Source organism: Bufo gargarizans, chromosome 1 (genome assembly GCF_014858855.1).
Source record: "Bufo gargarizans isolate SCDJY-AF-19 chromosome 1, ASM1485885v1, whole genome shotgun sequence".
In the NCBI taxonomy this organism is placed as follows: Eukaryota; Metazoa; Chordata; class Amphibia; order Anura; family Bufonidae; genus Bufo; species Bufo gargarizans.
The window spans coordinates 63,430,556-63,450,908 of record NC_058080.1 but is presented as its reverse complement, the minus strand read 5'-3'; the positions used below and the strand labels follow the sequence as shown (position 1 = coordinate 63,450,908).

At 48.8% G+C, this 20,353-nt stretch overlaps 1 protein-coding gene across 2 annotated transcripts in view; it reads left to right on the top strand.

Annotated features, from left to right (window-relative positions):
• TRMT44 (tRNA methyltransferase 44 homolog) overlaps positions 1-20,353 on the top strand; it is a 47,480-nt gene that overhangs the window by 13,640 nt on the left and 13,487 nt on the right. Inside the window, exons 4-10 of one of the 2 annotated variants that reach the window (XM_044295824.1) lie at positions 1,487-1,555; positions 3,263-3,370; positions 5,016-5,087; positions 13,138-13,244; positions 14,682-14,865; positions 15,951-16,335; positions 17,832-17,948. In XM_044295824.1, coding sequence (XP_044151759.1) covers positions 1,487-1,555; positions 3,263-3,370; positions 5,016-5,087; positions 13,138-13,244; positions 14,682-14,865; positions 15,951-16,335; positions 17,832-17,948 — 1,042 coding nt within the window. Of the gene's footprint in view, positions 1-1,486; positions 1,556-3,262; positions 3,371-5,015; positions 5,088-13,137; positions 13,245-14,681; positions 14,866-15,950; positions 16,336-17,831; positions 17,957-20,353 lie in introns of both variants that reach the window. The other variant, XM_044295815.1, reaches the window with a different exon arrangement.

Sequence of the window (20,353 nt, the reverse complement as noted above, 5' to 3'; positions counted from 1 at the left end):
AATCCTGATTATTGCCTGATCATTAGCCTCTGTTAAGAGTATGATAGTGGTACACCCTGGAAGCTGATGACTAAAGTGATTTATATATCTAGAAGGCTGTTGCTTGTCCCACCATTGAATATAATATTAATTGTATAGATCATAAAAATGGAGCATATTTGCCATTTAATTTCTGTTAAAAAGATACTGTAAAGAGTAATGACATCTACTTACATAGTATGTCCTCGCCTGGTGTTTATTCACTTACATAGTATGGCATCGCCTGGTGTTTATTCACTTACATTGTATAGCGCCACCTGGTGTTTATTCACTTACATAGTATGGCGCCAACTTGTGTTTATTTACTTAAATAGTATGGTGTCACCTTGTGTTCATTTACTTACATATTCTATCGCCTTCTGGTGTTTATTCACTTACATTTTATGGCGCCACCTGGTGTTAATTTACTTGCATAGTATGGCGCCACCTGGTGTTCATTTACTTACATAATATGGCACCACCTGGTGTTCATTTACTTACATAATATGGCACCACCTGGTGTTCATTTACTTACATAATATGGCGCCACCTGGTGTTAATTTACTTGCATAGTATGGCGCCACCTGGTGTTCATTTACTTACATAATATGGCGCCACCTGGTGTTCATTTACTTACATAATATGGCGCCACCTGGTGTTCATTTACTTACATAATATGGCACCACCTGGTGTTCATTTACTTACATAGTATGGCGCCACCTGGTGTTCATTTACTTACATAGTATGGCGCCACCTGGTGTTCATTTACTTACATAGTATGGCGCCACCTGGTGTTCATTTACTTACATAGTATGGCGCCACCTGGTGTTCATTTACTTACATAGTATGGCGCCACCTGGTGTTCATTTACTTACATAGTATGGCGCCACCTGGTGTTCATTTACTTACATAGTATGGCGCCACCTGGTGTTCATTTACTTGCATTGTATACCACCAGTGTATAGCAATGTGCAGGTCCCCCAAATGTGCTGAGAACTGGTGGATCTGCCGGTCACCACAGGACAGCCCATAGAAAGGCTTTCTGCCAATGTCGGGAAGGAACAAAGCCTCTGCAGCATCTTGGCAGTCTAGCTGAGAAGACTCCTTCTGGAGTCAGCTGCCAGAAGGGAAAGGAGACCGATTCTATCCAGATCCTTATCCCAGCATCATCAATTGGGACATATAGAAGCAAAAAATTCTGAAAAAGTAATTTTTTATGCAGAAGTATGTTGAAACGGCCATTAGCATGAAAATAATGAATGGGATAACCCTTTTTAAAACGAGACCCTCCTGAAAAATATCCCCAATAGTAGCAATATTGGTCGTCACCCAGCTTTCCCAGAAACAGATGAAATCTGGAAAGGCATGTAGAATACCAGAATTTTTATTTTGTAATTCCCTCTAAGGACAAGTTGTACAGAATCCTTTTGCTAATATCACATTCTTCTTCTTTTTCTCTCCCCCTCAGGTCTGGCCTGAAGTCACAGATCCTGAAAAGTTTGTCTATGAAGATGTGGCCATAGCGACCTATCTGTTAGTGAGTCTAAAAGGGCAGATTCCAATTGTGAAACACCTGGCTGTATATCTGTTCTCAACGTGGCCAGTTTCCGTGGCAGAATCATGTTGGCTTTAAATGTGCGACGCCAGGGAACGCCGTATTCAGCACAGAGTAAAATGACTTCACGGCTGACAGAGAAGAGGTGGTTTCACAGCCAAGTCCTCATGTAGTTTTGCATGAATCGTAGCTGAGCCTCTACTGATCTTCCCGACTTATCCTCATCTTCTATTTTAGGTTTTATTCTAAGTATGTCTTCAGGCTGGTCAGTGTGTCCTTTTTATTGAAACAGACCCCCTAATCCACTGCCTAGATAAGTAAAAAAAAATTGCAGATTGCAGCCACCACTAGAGGGCGCTCAGGAGCTGACTACATGGGGGAGATCTGCTAATCCAAATTCACCTGAATTCTGATGCGGCTGGTGGACATGCTTTGAACCACATTTATTAAAGGGTTTTTCAAGTAATAATTATATTTTATGTAATGCCCCAGCCTGCCCCCTGAAAAAGAAGATTCATACTTAACTGCTCCACGCTGCCTCCAATGTTATCATCTTCCAGGCCCCGCACCTATTACATCCGGTGGTGCATGGGCATAGTCACATGTCCCCCACCATGACCATGGCTAGTCTTATGTAAACAGTTATGGGAAGCGTTAGATGGAGACATTGGCATGGTCACATGCACTGCTTCAGCCAATTACTGGCTTCAGCGGTGATGTGGCCACAAGTCATTGGCTGGAGCTGTGCTTGTAACCATGACCATGGCCAGCCAGATGTAAACACTGTAGGGACCGCTAGATGGAGACAGCAGAGGACCAGAGTGGCATGGAGTAGTATGAATCTTCTCTTTCAAGAGGCAGGCTGGATGCATAATAATATATAGTTATTACTGGAAAACCCCTTTAAAGGGAACCTGTCACCGGGATTTTGTGTATAGAGCTGAGGACATGGGTTGCTAGATGGCCGCTAGCACATCCGCAATGCCCAGTCCCCATAGCTCTGTGTGCTTTTATTGTGTAAAAAAAACGATTTTATACATATGCAAATTAACCTGAGATGAGTCCTGTATGTGAGATGAGTCAGGGACAGGATTCATCTCAGGTTAATTTGCATATGTATCAAATCGTTTTTTTTACACAATAAAAGCACACAGAGCTATGGGGACTGGATATTGCGGATGTGCTAGCGGCCATCTAGCAGCCCATGTCCTCAGCTCTATACACAAAATCCCGGTGACAGGTTCCCTTTAAGCATTTTAGACCCTTATTACGGTGACAGCGTGCCAACCAAAGATGTTGCATAGCAGGAAAGAGGAGTTACTTGCCAGCTTGGGGGGGCGTTACTCAAGATGTGCACCAACTAATTAATGGTCTCACTGGGCACCAGATTTATCAGGACTTAGTCAGCAGTTTTGATCATGCTAAACTGCTGACAGCACTAGGTAGGGGAATCTGGGTAAACACAGTTTGTGGAGCTTTGTCATGAGGGGTTGTGTCAATATGAAGTTTTATTCTGCCTGGTTCTGCTCTGAGTGACAGCTATAGTGTTCTCCTGTCTGGATACCTGGATCCTTGCCTCTGAGGAGACCAGCAGTTTTTTTTTGTGACACCTCAAATTTGCTCAGTTCAGACTGCTGCTCTTACTGTCAGATTCTCATTTACTTTTGCCACAACTTGTGTTTCTTGTAGGTTCTTTGGGAGGAAGAGCGATCACAAAGGCAAAGTACGGAGAAGCAGTCCTTTGTAGACTTGGGATGTGGAAATGGACTCCTGGTTCATATTTTAAGCAATGAAGAGGTAATTCTATGCATTTTGACACAGCACATTTTTGTGATTTGGGTCTGAATATTGCCGCTAAGTCATCTAAATGTAGTAGTGGGTTTGGACCTGTGCTGAAGAAAACCTGGGGGGTCATTTATTAAGACCGTCTTTTTAGGCGCTGGTGGTGGATCCTCCAAAGGTATGTAGAGGCGCCGTCTCCCTTGCTGGCAGAGATTTAGAACATTTTCTACTGCTAAAACAGGCTTAGAAAATGATAAATGAGACGGGCCTGCCCCCTTCCCCGCTCCCTTTTTTAGACCTGGCGTGAGTGGGGGAAAGTCGCGGATACTCATATCAGTTAGTAAATGACCCTCCTTGTCTTCATGGTGACTGGAAAATTGTCTATGGCAACTAGGTTTTGCTCTCTGCTATTAAAGGGGTTGTCCGGCTTCAAAGCCGAATCCGGACATGCCCACAATTTCACCCTGGCAGCCCCCTGATATTAGCATTGGAGCATGCTATCCCTATAGCTTGTGGATCTTCCAAGGGCTTTTTTCTTTGTTTTTCCACTGCTAGGCAGAGGCTTCCGCCCAGCAGTGTATTCAGTGACGTCACTGGCTCCGATGGGCGGGCTTTAGCGCTGCCCTAGCTGCTTTACAGGCTAGGGCATTTGCTAAAGTCCGCCCATTAGTGTCGGTGACATCACCTGGCATACTGCTGGGCGGAAGCCTCTGCCTAGCAGTCCCTATAGAGAGCCTGGTACGTCACTGGATCTCCAAAATAAGCCTTTGTCCCAGCAGGCTCAGAGGGGGTTAAAAACATAAAGGAACCCCTACTTATATTACAGTTCATTGGCAATGCTGACTGCATGTCTGCTGGTCTCTACTTCTGTAATGGAAACCCCTTTTAATGCTTTAGTCAAGCAGGTGCTTTCCCCCAGTTCCATTAAGAATCTAAATCAGTCATGCTCAACCTGCGGCCCTCCAGCTGTTGGAAAACTACAACTCCCACAATGCGCTGCTGTAGGCTGATACCTGTAGGCTGTTCAGGCATGCTGGGAGTTGTAGTTTTGCAACAGCTGGAGGGCCACAGGTTGAGCATGCCTGATCTAAATCAATCTCCCTAGGCCACAAACCACTCCGGCTAGCTAGAGAAAAGACCCTGCGGGTGCCATATGCTGACTTAGTTGTACCAGAGGCCAATACCTGAATCTACGTACAACACCTGGTGATAGGCGCATCATCATGATGTGAGGAGGGCTCGTCGCTTGTGTCTACATGGAAGTGGGCTTGGGCTGCCCTTGCTGTGACTACTCGGAAGGGGGGTGTCAAAAGTCTTTGAGGATTTAGAAGTTAGTTTTAAGTAGTGATTAGTGGCGAATGTACAGTGAGCTGGTAGACACGGTGCCCGTGACCGGGCTGCAGCTGCACCATGTGTACCACGGCAGACAATGAAAACAACTACCAGTTTAATGAATTCGGAAGAAAAGGAGTCTGCAGCACAAGCTAAGCTTTGAAGGCTCCACACAGGTTCTGTACACAAGGACGTGACGGTTTTTTCTTGTTCGCTTTAATAAAATGTACTGAACAAGATGAGAATTATAGCAGTACAAATAATGCCCATAAGGAATATTGTACGTAAAATAGTAATTCTTTATTTTAAATTTTACATGTGATAACAGCACCCTGGCCGAGGCATTGATGTCCGCAGGAGAAAAATCTGGGATATGTACGGGTCACGGACAATTTTGGAGGTAAGCTAAATGTATTCTGTGGTATGGCTGATGACCTTTACGTTGGAAGTAGCTGCGTGCCGCGGCAGACACCGCCTGAGAGCCAGACAACGTGATATTTCTACATGAGACATGCGCTGCTTTTCATTTCAGCTGTTTATTGCTTAGAGGGGTCCAGCTTTTTTGCTTCCTTTTTAATTTCCCTCCGGCGAATTCATTCTTCTAAACCTGCGTCCTGATGGTTTAATGGCATCCATCGCTGGTGAAGGCAATTAAATCCATTACATTTACCTCTTCAAAGCCTTTTACTGTTAAATGGTGGTTGGCGGTCCCTGTGGTCGGGAGATTGTTTGTTTTCCACCAGGGAGAGGGAGAAATGCCATCTGTAGGCACATTACGGCTGGGTCTGCTCACGCTGATATTGGCATGCTCCCGCACATGAGAAAATGGCCCCTTTTCTGTTTCGTACACAGGGCATTATTAAACGGTAACTTGCATGAAAGGGAGGTGTTTTCTTCTCTATTTATAGCTAAATTCAGAATGCTACCGGTCTGCGGTGTAGGAGTTCAGATGACCGTCAGGCCATATTAAAGGGGTTGTCCGGTTTCCTGTATTGATGCTCTATACTCAGAATAGGTCATCAGTATCAGATCGATGGGGGTCTATCCAAACTCCTGGCACCCATGCGATCCGCTGTTTGTCTCTTCACTGTGTACCTGCAGAGACGAGCAGTGTAATTACAGCTCCTTCCCATTCAAGTGAATGGGAAGAAGGATACACCTGCTGCAATGTCTACAGCGAGCAGGTACACAATGAAGAGACTGCAATCGCTGCGTTCACTTCAAACACCTGATCGGCGGGGGAGTCGGACCCCCGCCAATCTCATATTGATCACCTATCCTGAGGATAGGTCATCATTATTGGAAACTGGACAACCCCTTTAAGGCCTGCACTCTTCTGATTTAAAGCGAACTGGAAACTGATTCGCCATGGAATCGTGTAGGGTCCAGGTCTTGCAGCTGGGTCCGGGTGTGACCTTATACTGTTAGGGCATGTTTACGTGGGTTGGATACGCTGCAGATTTTCGGACCAGATTAAGCAGGCAGAAAATCCTCAACGCATTACAGAACTAGCAAAATGGACGAGATTTTAACACCTCTCCTCCACACACTGCATGGAATGTGGCAGATATTGGCGATGCTAGAGAGGCTCGTCCCCGTCGCGGCCTGTTATTGGCTGCTTCCCCCCCCCGTCACCAGATGTTTTCATTTGCGCGATGGGGAGATGTAGCGGCGGCCATGCTGGCGTCAGAAGCAACGCGGATGCCGGGGAGCAAGACAAGTACAATATGTGTAAGGGGCCCAGGCATTTGGGGAGACATTATAGGGGTTGCATAACCCCTTTAAATGCACGGCATGTTAATTTATGTCACAGGCTTTTCCCGTTAAAAATTGTTGCGTCACATGGCTGCCAGCAGGAGTAGAGAGACCCATAGTCAAGGGCAACAAACAGAATTATGAAGAAAAATGAAATATTATGTTATAAGAACCGTAAAGCAAACTGCTGTAAAGATTTCTGCAATTCCATATACCGTAAGGGTACATTCACACTAGCGCTATTCTTTTCCCGGATTGAGTTCCGTCCTAGGGGCTTTATACTGGAAAATAACTGATCAGTTTTATCCTAATACATTCTGAATGGAGAACATTCCGTCCAGGATGCATCAGGATGTCTTCAGTTCAGTCTTTTTGACTTTTCAGGACGGAGATAATACCACAGCATGCTGCGGTTTTATCTCCGTCCAGAATTCCGGAACACATGCCGGATCCGGCATTTTTTCCCATTGAAAAATGCATTATTGCCGGATCCGGCCCATAGTGTTCCGGCAAAACGGATCCGGCATGAGCATGCGCAGACCGCAAAAAATTTGAAAATAAATAAATAATGCCGGATCTGTTTTTCCGGATCCCGCCACCCCCTGCTGATCAGCCGCTGGAAGGGCTGAGCACTACGGCCTCAGCCTATAACATCACATCCGTCTGTCACATGACCTCTCTGCAGCTCAGACTCATTCAAGTGAATGTTACTGAGCTGCAATACCAAGCACAACCACTATACATTTGTCATTTGGCTCAGGATCCTTATCCGTCTGACAAATGCCATCAGTTTTCATACGTTTTGACGGATCAGGCAGGCAGTTCCGGCGATGGAACTGCCTGCCGAAATCCTCTGCTGCAAGTGTGAAAGTAGCCTAATTCGAGTTTTGTTAACAGGTCAGAAGAGTATCAGAATGCAACGTATGGTTTCTCGTGCTTTTTTCCATTGGGGGACACAGACCATGGGTATAGCTTAGAGGTATTAGTAGGAGGGACACTATGCAAATGACAGAGCTCCTCCTCCTCGGGCTATACCCCCAGACTCCACCAGGAGGAACTCAGTCTTTGCTTAGTGTCTGGTGAAGGAGGTTGACATTCTCTGATTCTACTCCTTTTTGTTATTTTTATTCTAGATGGGGACACAGGTCGGCATGGCGCCTTCCTGGTCCCCCGTGGAGTGCCCGCCGCCGTCTTTGGGACGTTGCCTGGCTGCCTCCATTTCCCCCCAAGAAGATAAGTGGATCCGGGCTCGACCTGTTAGCTCCGGCATCCCACCAGCTGCTGGGACGCCTGCTGCCTACCCTCCTCCAGAGCACTGTTCTCCTGGATTGGAGTCAGAAGTCTGAAGAGGCGCATCCCTGCTGGTCTGGACATCGAGGGAGCATGCTGAGCAGATAAGTGTTGCACAATCCCTCCCCCTCCCTCTGTGTCTATTTGTCTGTGGCTGCCTGGGTGAGCTTGAAGAAGGATCCTGATGGGGCACTTTCTTCATTTTGGCACTGGAGTACTGGCATCTCTTCCCCTTAAACTGTGGGCTTCAGCGCTTCTCTCGTCGGGCCTTGGCTGCTGCGCTCCCTCAGCGCCCGCCGGCAGGCCGCTCCTCCACGTGGTGCGCTTATTTTCGCGCATATTTTCGCGCTCGCGCATATTTTCGCGCGCGCCATATTTTCGCGCGCGCCATATTTTCGCGCGCGCATATTTTCGCGCGCGCGCATATTTTCGCGCGCGCGCTTATTTTTCGTGCGCGTGCTTATTTTCGCGCGCTTTTTTCGCGCCATAATGACGCGTTAGGGGAGGCGGAGCCTCGGCATGCCGCTCTGACTCTCCTTACACCGGAGACTCTGTTTGCTCATGGCCGTGCAGCTCCTCATCACTCTACTCCGTTTTGTGCCAGGCAAGCTGGTAGCTCAGTGGTACTGCTGCTATTGCCCCATGTCCAGGCTTTCTGAGTTCAAAGCCCCTTTCAGCCTTCAAAAATTGTTTATATTATTCTAGATGGGGACACAGGTCGGCATGGCGCCTTCCTGGTCCCCCGTGGAATGCCCGCTGCCTCCTTGGACGCTGCCTGGCTGCCTCCATTGCCCCCCAAAGAAGACAAGTGGATCCGGGCTCGACCTGCAGCTCCGGTATCCCACCAGCTACTGGGTCTCCTGCTGCCACCCTCCACCAGAACACTGCACTCCTGGACAAGGAGTCAGAAGCCTGATGAGGTGCATCCCTGCTGGTCCTGGAGTCGAGGGAGAAGTTCTGCAGGAGCAGATAAGTATTGCCTGCATCCCTGCCTTACCCCCCTCCTCCACCCCTCCTCCACGTCCCTGGGGGCCTGCGGTCCCCGCTTGGGCATCTGCCATGTCCAGCGCGGCCGCTAAATTGGTCTTAGTCACCAAGGCAACCATGTCCTTTAATCCTGTGGCGCTAACGACTCCATCTCTCTCAGTGGTCCCCACAGTGGGTGACTGACTACGAAGAGGCAGCGTGAGCGGCAGCATCCCACCTCGGATGTCTCGGTCTCTCCACCCCCCTCACCTCGCCGGTGGCGCTTGCGGACTGCTCTTCCCCCTCCCTAGGGAGAGTACTCCGAAGGAGAATTATCCGGCTCGGACGAGCCACGTCCTTTTTGGACTATAGGGCATTTTCAAATCCTGTGACGCCAACCACCTCTCTAAGTGGTTTTCCACAGAAGACGCCCGAATACTAACAGGGAGCGTGAGCAGCAGCATCCCTCCTCGGATGGCTCTGGCTCTCCCCCCCCCCCCCCCCCCCTCGTCTAGAGGCGCGTTCGGGCGACTCTCCCCTCCCTTAGGGAGCGCAAGTCTGAAGGAGAATTTCCGGCTCTGATTAGGTCATGGAGCGGGACCCCTCGCCTAAGCTCTCCACCAGGGTGGCTGACTTAGTGGTGACTGTCCGAGACACCTTTATTCTCCAAGGGGATTCTCCTCCTTCCACTGGTCAGGAGTTCCCCCTTTTTCCGTCCAGGCAGTCGGAGACTACCATGTTCCCGGTCCATGAGGGATTTTTCCGCGGTCATGTCCAGGGCCTGGGGTGGTCTTAATAAGGTTCTCGACCACCCAGCGCATGAATATACTTTCCTTTCCCTGCTGACGGCGAGGAGAGGTGTCTCCTCCCCCTAAGGTGGATCCTCCGGTGGCCGGATTAGCCAATTATGTGGCCCTTCCTGTCTTAGTCAGTTCCTCTTTCCAGGATGCTGTAGACAGACGCATAGACTCTCTTCCAGGTCCTTTTTTCGCTGGCAGCGCGTCCCTGTGACCTACCTTTCACTCAGCAGGGGTAGCCAGTGCTCTCTCGGTGTGGTTACAACACCACCACCAGGAACTTGCGGTACGAGATGCGGCTACTAACACACTGGAGTTGGTTCTCCAGATGTCTCAGGCTTCTAACATTCTTTGCGAAGCTTCTAGGGACATTGTTTCCCTCTTTGCCCGCAGGTTGGCCATCTCTGTCACTCAGCGCGAAGAGATCTGATTGAAGGTGTGGGACGCTGACGCCTCCACCAAGCGTTCCCTTGCTAATCTCCCCTTTGGGGTTTCCAGGCCTTGTGGGGATCAGCTGGACGAGTTCGTCTCTGCATGCCTTTTGCCGTTTCTCATCTGGTAGGCCGTCGCCTGCTTCCTCCGCCGGGGGTCTCAGGTCGCCCGCAAAGAGGCCTTCCTTTGCACCAGCCTTCCCGGCACTAGAGGGCCCAGTCAGCCCGCCCTGCTGCTCCTAGGCCTATCACATGTCCCGATTGCGGAATCCCACCATCGATTCCTGCGCTTCGCCATTATGGGTCGACACTGTCAGTTTGTCGCCCTTCCTTCGGGTTGGCGACCACCCCGCGGGTCCTTGCCACGGTCCTGGACCGCTCATGGCGCTTCTTCGTACCAGGGGCATTCCTTTGCTGCCCTGTCGGGACGATATCCGGATAGAGGCCCCCCTCTCTACCGCAGACCACGGACAGCGTCCGGATCACTGTTCAGACCCTGGAACGGTTCGGCTGCCTGGTAACTTTCCCAAACTCCTGCCTCTTCCCGTCCCAGAGGCTCTCCTTCCGGAGGGTGATTTTGGACACCTCGGCTGCCAAAGTATTCTACCAGCCTTCAAGTCCTCCCAGGTCCAGGGGGCAGTGTCGCATCTGCTGCGCTCCCCATGCCTCTCCATTCGGGAATACTTGCAGGTCCTGGGTCTTATGGTAGCCTCTTTCGAGGCCTTTCCATATGCCCAGTTTCACACTCGCCTGGCGCAACAGGAGATCCTTTACCTTTCAGCGGGTTCGGGCAGTTCTCCCTTGGTGGCTGTTCCCAAAGAACCTGAGGTCGGGGAGTTCCTTTCTCGCATTCTCCTGGACGATCGCCGCCACCGATGCCAGCATCCTGGGTTGGGGGGGCGTTTTCCAGTCTCGCACGGTTCAAGGAATTTGGCCGGCGGCAGAGTCTCGCCTTCCAATCAACTTTCTGGAATTGAGGGCGATTTTTTCCGCTCTCTCTCTCCTATTGGACCTCTCTCCTTGCGGGCCTCCCAGTGCGGGTTCAAACGGGCAATGCCGCGGCCGTGGCCTATATCGACCATCAGGACGGGACCCGCAGCCGGATGGTGATGCAGGAGGTGAAGTGAATTCTGACGTGGGCGGAGACTCACGTTCCGGTGTTGTCAGCAGTTTGCATTCCAGGAATGGACAACTGGACAGCGGACTTTCTAAGCCACAACACGGTGGATCCAAGCGAGTGGTCTCTGCATCCAGAAGGGTTCGAAGAAATCTGCCACAGATGGGGCCGTCCGGATGTGGACTTAATGGCGTCCGGGTTCAACAACAAGATCCCAGTGGTCCTGGCTCGCGCCCGTGATCCGGAGGCGTACGGATGGATGCGCAGGTGTCTCCGTGGCAGGACTTCAGCCTCCTCTGTTTTCCTCTCCTGCCAAAGGGTCTACGCCAGTTCGAGGCGGAAGGGACTCCGACCGTTCTCATCACCCCAGAGTGGCCTCGCCGCGCGTGGTTTTTCGGACGTGGCTCGGTTGCTGGCGGACGCCCCATGGCCTCTTCCCGACGGACAGGACTTACTGTCTCAGGGCCCGTTCTTCCGCCGGAATTTGCGGTCTCTTCGTTTACCGGCGTGACTGTTGAAACCGCCATCCTGATAAAGATGGGGTTCTCGGATTCAGTGGTTAGGACCATGATCAGTCCGGGGAAGTCTTCTTCCTCCCGGATTTACTATCGTACCTGGATGGCCTTCCTATCCTTTTTTGAGGGTTCGGGGTTCCCCCCCCTTCGGTTTTCCATCTTGATGGTACTGTCTTTTCTTCAGTCTGGGCTTGTGCAGGGACTGTCGCTTAGTTCCCTGTAAGGTCAGGTTTCGGCGCGGGCCGTCAGAGGTCCCTTGCTCTTAAGGGTCCGGTGGTGACCTTTCTTCGGGGGTGGCGCATTCGGTTCCCCGTATGTTCCCCCTTTGTCTCCTTGGGATCTCAATTTGGTTCTGCGCGCTCTGCAGTCGGCTCCCTTCGAGCCTTTGAGGAGGGTCTCTCTGACTGTTCTCATCTGGACTTCCTTGTGACCATAGCTTCTGATACAGCTACATAGCGTAGTGATTAAAGTTCTGGGCTATTATGCAGTGGCTGTGAGTTCACGTCCCATCACGAGCTTTTAGGTCAGACTGGTGTCGAAGCTGGCCGCTCTTTCCTGTCAGGAGCCTTAATGGTTTTCCTCCAGGATTAAGTTGTGCTCCGTCCAGTCCCCTTCTTTTTGCCCAGGGTGGTCTCTCCCTTCCGCCTTGATGAGGATCTTGTCCTGCCTTCCTTTTGTCCTTCTCCGGCTAACCCCAAGGAACGCACTCTGCATTCCCTGGATGTTGTACGGGTCCTGAAGGTGTGTCTCGCGGCTACTGCTTCCGTCCGCCGTTCTTGGCGCTCTGGATCTGCTTGGCTATTTCCGCGGCTTGTCACGCTTGTGGTGGAGTTCCCCCGGCTAGAATTGCCGCTCACTCCATTGGGGCGGAGGGGGCTTCCTGGGCAAGACGCAGTCGTGCCTCTGCGTCTCAGCTGTGTACGGCGGCCACCTGGTCGTCCTTGCATACCTTTGCAAATTTTTGTCAGTTGCATTCACTGGCTTCGGCTGATGCGGCTTTGGCCGCAGGGTTTTGCAGGCTGTGGTTCCTGTTTGACCGTTGGGGCGTTCCTCCTGGCGGTGCTGATATTTTTTCCCACCCCATGGACTGCTTTTGGACGTCCCATGGTCTGTGTCCCCCAATGGAAAAAAGCACGAGAAAAGGAGATTTTTGTGAAACTCACCTGTAAAATCTTTTTCTCGTCTTTTCCATTGGGGGACACAGCTCCCACCCATTATTCCTGTTGCAGGAGGGGTCTTTAGTTCAGTTTTTCTGTTTCTGGTTGGACCTTATGGCTTGGTCCGATGGTTTCCATGATTTTTTCTTGCTCCTTCTCCTACTGCTTGTGCAACGCCTGAGTTCCTCCTGGTGGAGTCTGGGGGTATAGCCCGAGGAGGAGGAGCTCTTTCATTTGCATAGTGTCCCTCCTACTAATACCTCTAAGCTATACCCATGGTCTGTGTCCCCCAATGGAAAAGACGAGAAAAAGATTTTACAGGTGAGTTTCACAAAAATCTCCTTTTTTGCAATTTAGTTTTATGCGGTAAATTTGCCTGTGGATTTCTGGATTTTTCACGACTTTCATTTTGTCTTTCCTAGGAATCTGCTATTACACCAAGTGATAATTACTTATTTCCAGACACGGACTGGATAATTGGTAACCATTCTGATGAGCTGACACCTTGGCTGCCCGTAATCGCCGCTCGGTAATGAATAAAGCTTCCTATATGTTCCATAGAGGAGGTGCAGTTGAATGTTAAGCTGAGGTCGGATCTGTGAAAGCGGGGTGCTTCAGTGTCCCCATTCCATGGATTTACTCTGGCCACTCACCTGAGAGATCTGTCGGCTGAACGCTCGTTTGGCCAACAGTTCTCTCTCCCATGTGTAAGGCATACTCGGCTTGGCCAGGCAACAGGAGAGACTAACAAGTGCTTTCGGTTTTCTCTTCTCGAACGGTTGAAATCTAAGATCAGCGGTCAGGGGAAGGTCAGGAGGCCCTCCCCATACACATTAGATAGTCCTCAGGTTCAGCCACCGTGAATCAAATGTGCACTGCCAGCGTTTCTATATTGCTGCACAGGTTGGGGAATAGAATCGTCCTTGGACTCAGTACGGATCTGATCCTGGATGCCCTTGAGGGATCTCAGCCTGCAGTGCACCACAGCTCGCCGCAACCTCTGCCATTAGCGGGGGTCTCGGCAGTCGGGCCCTGATAGATCAGCATGTGATGGCATATTGTAGTGCAGGGATCAGCAACCTTCGGCACTCCAGCTGCTGTGAAACTACCATTCCCAGCATGCCCTATTCATTTCTATGGGAGTTCGGAGAAGAGCAGTGTAAGTATGCATGCTGGGAGTTGTAGTTTCACAACAGCTGGAGTGCCGGAGGTTGCCTATCCCTGTTGTAGAGGATATCACTGGGTTATTCCCATTTCATAAAGTGATGACATATTGTTAAGGATACGCCATCACTTTATGATTTGTAGAGTTCCGTCCCCTAGGGCTGCAGTGCAGAGTCCATCTTACTGCGCAGGGTCACTGCAGCACAGCTCCGAACAAACGAACAGGGTTGTGCTTCAGTGCGCTGCGCAGCCCAGAGCGTTACTTCGCAGGATAAAACGCTTAAGTAAAGCACTAAATCAGGGATGGCCAACCTGAGGCTCTCCAGCTGTTTCAAAACTACAACTCCCAGCATGCCGAGACTGCCTACAGCTGTCAGCCTACAGCAGGGCATGGTGGGAGTTGTAGTTTTACAACAGCTGGAGAGCCGCAGGTTAGAAATGCCTGCACTAAATCATTGCTTGTGGTCAGTGGGGAGTCTGAGGTTGAACCTTGACCTATCGGCAACTGACTGCATGTCCTAGGGGAGTACCCCTTTAAAGGTTAGTGATTGACATTGATAATCCTCCCAAAAGTTTTTACTTTATCTGATCTCTGTTTTCTACCAGATTTACGTGCTCTGTTGATAACGAGCTGCATTCTTCTCCTGAGGCAGCTCAGGTCTGGGGAGAAAATTGAAAAAACCCTTCAAAACCTGCTCCTTCTGCTTAGAAAACATTAGCTATAGCTGCAATAACGATAATGGAAAAAATGAAGTGGACGGAGCGTCTGTTTGTGTCTTACATTGAAGAACTTCTCTTCCAGGTCTTCTTATTCTTGCCGCTTCTTCGTATTGCCGTGCTGCTTCTTCAGTTTCTACGGAAAATATAACAGAAAATCCAGTAAAAAGACCCAGTACAGAGAATACCTGGACTTTGTCACTGAAGTTGGAACTCGGTGCGGATTCGTGGTGGAAGAAGATTGTCTGAGAATCCCATCAACAAAAAGAGTAAGAAGCCCCCTCACTTATGTCCGCCTAAGGCCTCATGCACACGACTGTATTTTTTATATTTTTTTTCCCACATCTGATTCGCATTTTTTGTGGATTGGACGTGGACCCATTCATTTCACACTGACGCCTCAACCAGCTCAGTAAAAATGTGTTGGAAATGGGCAAGAATCTGAGCGACAAGATCCAAATTGTGATAGCTAGATGACTGCATCATCATATCAAAAGCGGTCTAAGGAAGGACAACCGGTGGCAGGGTTATGGGTGCCCAAGGCTCATTGACCTGAGGAGCAAAGGTAGGGATGTCAGCAGGGTGCACTATATGAAGGAGGCAAGCTGGTGGAGGCAATATGATGCCCTGGGAAATGTTCTCCTGGGAAAAGTTGGGTCCTAGCATTCACACGAACGTTACTTTCACACGTACCACCTACCTAAATATTTATGGCAGCGGTCTCTTCCAGCAGGGTAATGTGTCCTGCTTATTGCAAACATTGCTCAGGAATGGTTTGAAGAACATGACAGAGTTCAAGTGGACGACTTGGCCTACAAATTGCCCAGATCTCAATCCAATCCTCTATGGCAGGGATGCCCAACCTGTGGCTTTCCAGCTGTTACAAAATTACAACTCCCAGCATGCCTGGACAGCCTACAGCAGGGCATTGTGGGAGTTGTAGTTTTACAACAGCTGGAGGGCCTCAGGTTGGGCACCCCTGATCTATGTGATGTGCTGGAAAAAGAAAGTCCCCGCCTCAGAACTTATAAGATCTTCCGCGAACGCCTTGGTACCAAAAACCACAGGACGTATTCAGAGATTCTGTGTAGTCCATGTCTCGACAGGTCGGAGCAGATTTGGTGGCACAAGGGGATCACACACAATATACACAGGCACAATTCAGATTTAGGTAAATGGTTACGAGCTGTAATACCGAACACAACCTGAGGACAAGGGTGGCATTGCTTCCCAAAAAATTAAGCAGACCTTTTGTTTCTGATTCTGGACAGCGCCTTTAATTAGGATTAATGTGTCCAGTAAGTAGTTTATATACACAGATTTTAACACTTCCTTCCTGGTGACCTCTCTACAGGTGTGTCTTCTAGGGAAGTCCAGGAGTTACTCTCCTGCCGAGGAGCCCCAGGCTGATGCACAGAGAGCTCAGTATATCTCCAGTCATTCAGCGGACTCTGTAACTAGCCAAGCGGCTTCTGAGACCTCTACACATCACACAGACGATGCAACTGGTGACGTCAACACCGACAGGATTACCGATTGTTCCAGGACAGAACATGGGGACTGGATATCGGGGTTCCAACCCAGAGACAAAGTGGAAAAGGTCAGGAACTGTGTGTCACTTCCCAGGGACTTCATCGATAAGGTGGTCCTGCAAGTCGCCCAGTTATTACTCTGCTCTGACCCCGGAGAGAAGGTTAACCTTTCTAAAGATGGAGCCGAGCGATCCTGGAACAGAGGGAGTAAGTCTGTGTCTGTGTCTCCTGACCTGCTGTACTGCCATTAAATGCCATGAGTAAGGCTACTTTCACACTCGCGTTTGGTGCGGATCCATCATGGATCTGCACAGACGGATCCGTTCAGATAATTCAACCGTCTGCATCCGTTCAGAACAGATCCCTCTGTATTATCTTTAACATGGCCAAGACTGATCCGTCTTTAACACCATTGAAAGTCAATGGAGGACGGATCCGTGCCATATTGTGTCAGCGAAAACGGATCCGTCCCCATTGACTTACCTTGTGTGCCAGGTCGGATCCGTTTGGCTCAGTTTCGTCAGACGGACCCAAAAACGCTCCAAGCAGCGTTGTGGTGTCCGCCTCCAAAGCGGAATGGAGACGGAACGGAGGCAAACTGATGCATTCTGAGCGGATCCTTTTCCATTCAGAATGCATTAGGGCAAAACGGATCCGGGAAAGCCCTGAACGGATTTCATAAACGGAAACCAAAACGCCAGTGTGAAAGTAGCCTAAGATTGACATCTGGTGTCCCAAATAATATTGCCATTCAGTGCCCCCCAAAAAACTGCTAGTCACTGCACCAAGTAATACTGCCATTCAGTGCCATGAGTAAGATTGACATCCGGTGTTCCAAATAATACTGCCATTCAGTGACATGAGTAACAGACGGCTATATATAGTGCCGTAATACTGCCATTAAGTGCCCCAAATGACTACCACAATCACAAGACTGCTTGTTTAGTACGATGAATAAGATTGATAGCCAGTACACCAAATAATACTGCTAAGTGCACAAAACATGACTGCCATTCAGTGCCAGGAATAAGAATACAACTGTTAAATCAGTGCTCCAAGTAATACTGCCGTTCATTGCATTGAATAAGATTGCTAGTCATTGCCCATATTACTGCCATTTGGTGCCATGAATATGACTGCCTTTCAGTGCTTCCATTCAAGTACTGCCATATAGGGCTTCTAGAGAAGGAGTTAATGATCTAGATGTTGGTACTCTAGGGCAGTGACTAGGTTCGTATGCCCTATCTCATGTTGAAGTGATATTTCCTATTTACTTATAGAAAATGTGCTAGTATTTATGTCAGCCAATCAATCCTGGTCATAAAAGAAGAGTTTGTGAGGGTTAAATGGGTTTTCTGAGATTGACCTGTGCTCAGGATGTCTCCTCAATATCTGATAGGTGAGGGTCCAACTCCCGCCACCCTCTGCTGATCAGCCGCTGGAAGGGCTGAGCGTTACGGCCTCGGCCTATAACATCACATCCGTCTGTCACGTGACCTCTCTGCAGCTCAGACTCATCAAAGTGAATGTTACTGAGCTGCAATACCAAGCACAACCACTATACAATGTACGGCGCTGTGCTTACTATACTGTGAAAAGTCTGCAGCACTTGTCTGAGCAATACAGCCCCTTCAGACAGCAGATTGTGGGGGTGCTGAAAGTCGGATTTCTGAATTTTTTTTTTTTTTCCATATCCACTACAGGAAGTCTTCCAATACGGGAAGTCGCTGAAGTCCTGGACAAGGAGACGCTACAGAGACTGAAGAATGAGTGTGGCGGTCTGCAGACCCTGCTCAGGAACAATCACCAAGTCTTCCTAGGTAAGAGGGTGAGTTCATACCACGGTGAGAAACATCAGTCACGTTTTAGAACCATTGCAGTCTATGGGGAACTATAAATACAGAGGGCACAACGGGGGTCTAATTATATATGGGGAGGCATTATATCTACAGAGGGCACTTTGTGGGGCCATTACTTATACTGGAAGCATTATATGGGACCATTACTTATATTGGGGAACGCAAAAGGGGCCATTATTTACACCGGGGGACACAAAGGGGGCCATTATACGGGGGGACAAAAAGGGGGGCATTATTTATACTGGGGGACACAAAGAGGCCATTATTTATACCGGGGAGCATTCCCCAGGGAGCCATTGTATATCCAGGGGGTACCATGGGTACGTTATGTACACTGAGGGCACTGCAGGGGTGGGTTTTAAAAGAGAAGCCTATAATTCATCTGTTTAACTTACATTTTTTAATGGTCTTTAAAAACGGATGAAAAACTTATAACGTATCCATTTTTAATGGCCGTTTTAGTGCCCTGTACCCTTCAGACGACTGGAACGGAATAGCCAGCCCTACGATAGAAGGTACCTATTTTTGTCCGCAAAAACAGACAAGAATAGGACATGTTCTATCTTTTTGTGGGGCCGCATAATAGAATAACACGGTGTGCTGTCCGTATCGTTTGCAGCCCCATTGAAATGAATGAAAAATTGCGAAACAACGCGGCCACAAATATACGGTTGGCTGAATGAGCCCTTAGACTGAATTATTTCTTTCAGCTATCTCCGTGTGCTCCAGCTTTTACCTGTGCAGGCGCTGTATTAAGGCTAAGGGCTGATTGATACAACCATGTTTCCTGGGCCGATGGCTGTCATGGGCACACAAGCCCTTTACAGGATCTGGCATATGTGCAGACAGGAGCGGGTAAAGCCTCTGTGTGCACTCCCATCAGCCGCGGTGCAGGTGGCTAATGGGAGTTGGTGATGTCATGAGAGTGCAGGGATTCAGTGAGTGAAACATCTGTGTGCCGCTAGAAAGTGACTTAAAGGGGTTCTCCAGGGTTTGATATTTTTGACTGTGCCTCTGGATAGACCATCGGTATCGGATCAACCGGGTGTCGGGTCTCAGGTGATCAGCTGTAACCTGGTAGCCCTGGATCTGATCGTCAGCCGGGTGTGAGGTGCCAGACCCCGCCGATCTGATATTTATCACCTAAGCCCTATTGATTAACATGGATTATACAGTCCGCAATATATATAGCATTACTTTTATCTCCTTTGTCCATGTTTTGCATACATTTTTGCTCAATTCCATGAAGAAAAAAAAACTTGTGTTGCTGCCTGGAAACTGTCAACAGGTTGATGTTAACGGAACGGTTATTATGTGTGTTTACTTGGTAGGAACTTCTGCGAGGGATCTCCTCTGAGCACCTTTTTGTTTAGTTTATTTTTTTATTTTAATAGGTCATTAAAAAAAGAAATGACAACTTCTGATCTGTCACTAACCCTTGTCAGATGAGGTCATCGGTGAGGTCTGTGCCGTTAACCCTCCACTAATTTGTAGAACAAAGAGAGCGCAATGTACATTTCCATATGGAGATATTGTGATATCGGTCCTGAGCTCCCAACGCTTCCAGAAGATGAAGGGCGCAGCACTGAGAGGGGAACCATGGTCTGTTCATTCTAACAAATGTGACACAGTTCCGCTCCTGTGACATGTCGTCTATATAGCGGTATTCCCATCTTGTGATCTGTACAGTTCCAGCCCTGAGGCCCCTACCAGTCCTTAGAATAGACAGGCCGCAGCTCTGATTTTGGCCCCTTTATCTATCTTTCCTGCACAGCAGCGACCTGGCCAGACAATAGCTCACTATTAGGCCTCCTGCACACGACCGTATGACTTTTCTGAATGTTTTGCTGTCCGTTTTTTCACGGATCCGTTGTTCAGTTTTTTTGTTTCCGTTCCAATTTTCCATATGGCATATACAGTAATTACATAGGAAAAATTGGGCTGGGCGTAAAATTTTCAATAGATGGTTCCGCAAAAACGGAACGGATACGGAAGAAATACGGAGTACATTATATTATATTTTTATTTATTTTTTTTGCAGACCCATTGACTTGAATGGAGCCACGGAACATGATTTGCGGGCAATAATAGGACATGTTCTATCTTTCAACGGAACGGAAATATGGAAACAGAATGCATACAGAGTACATTCTGTTTTTTGGGTGGAACTATTGAAATAAATGGTTCTGTATACGGAACGCAAAAAAACGGTCTTGTGCGGGAGGCCTTACTAGGGCATTGCTGGAGAGACTTTCTGAGATTTTTTTTTTTTTACTGACGACTAGTGTTCAGCAAATCGAAGTGTCTGAAGTGGACTTCGATCCAAATTTAATGAAAAATTTTATTCGTCACAAAGCCGAATTTCC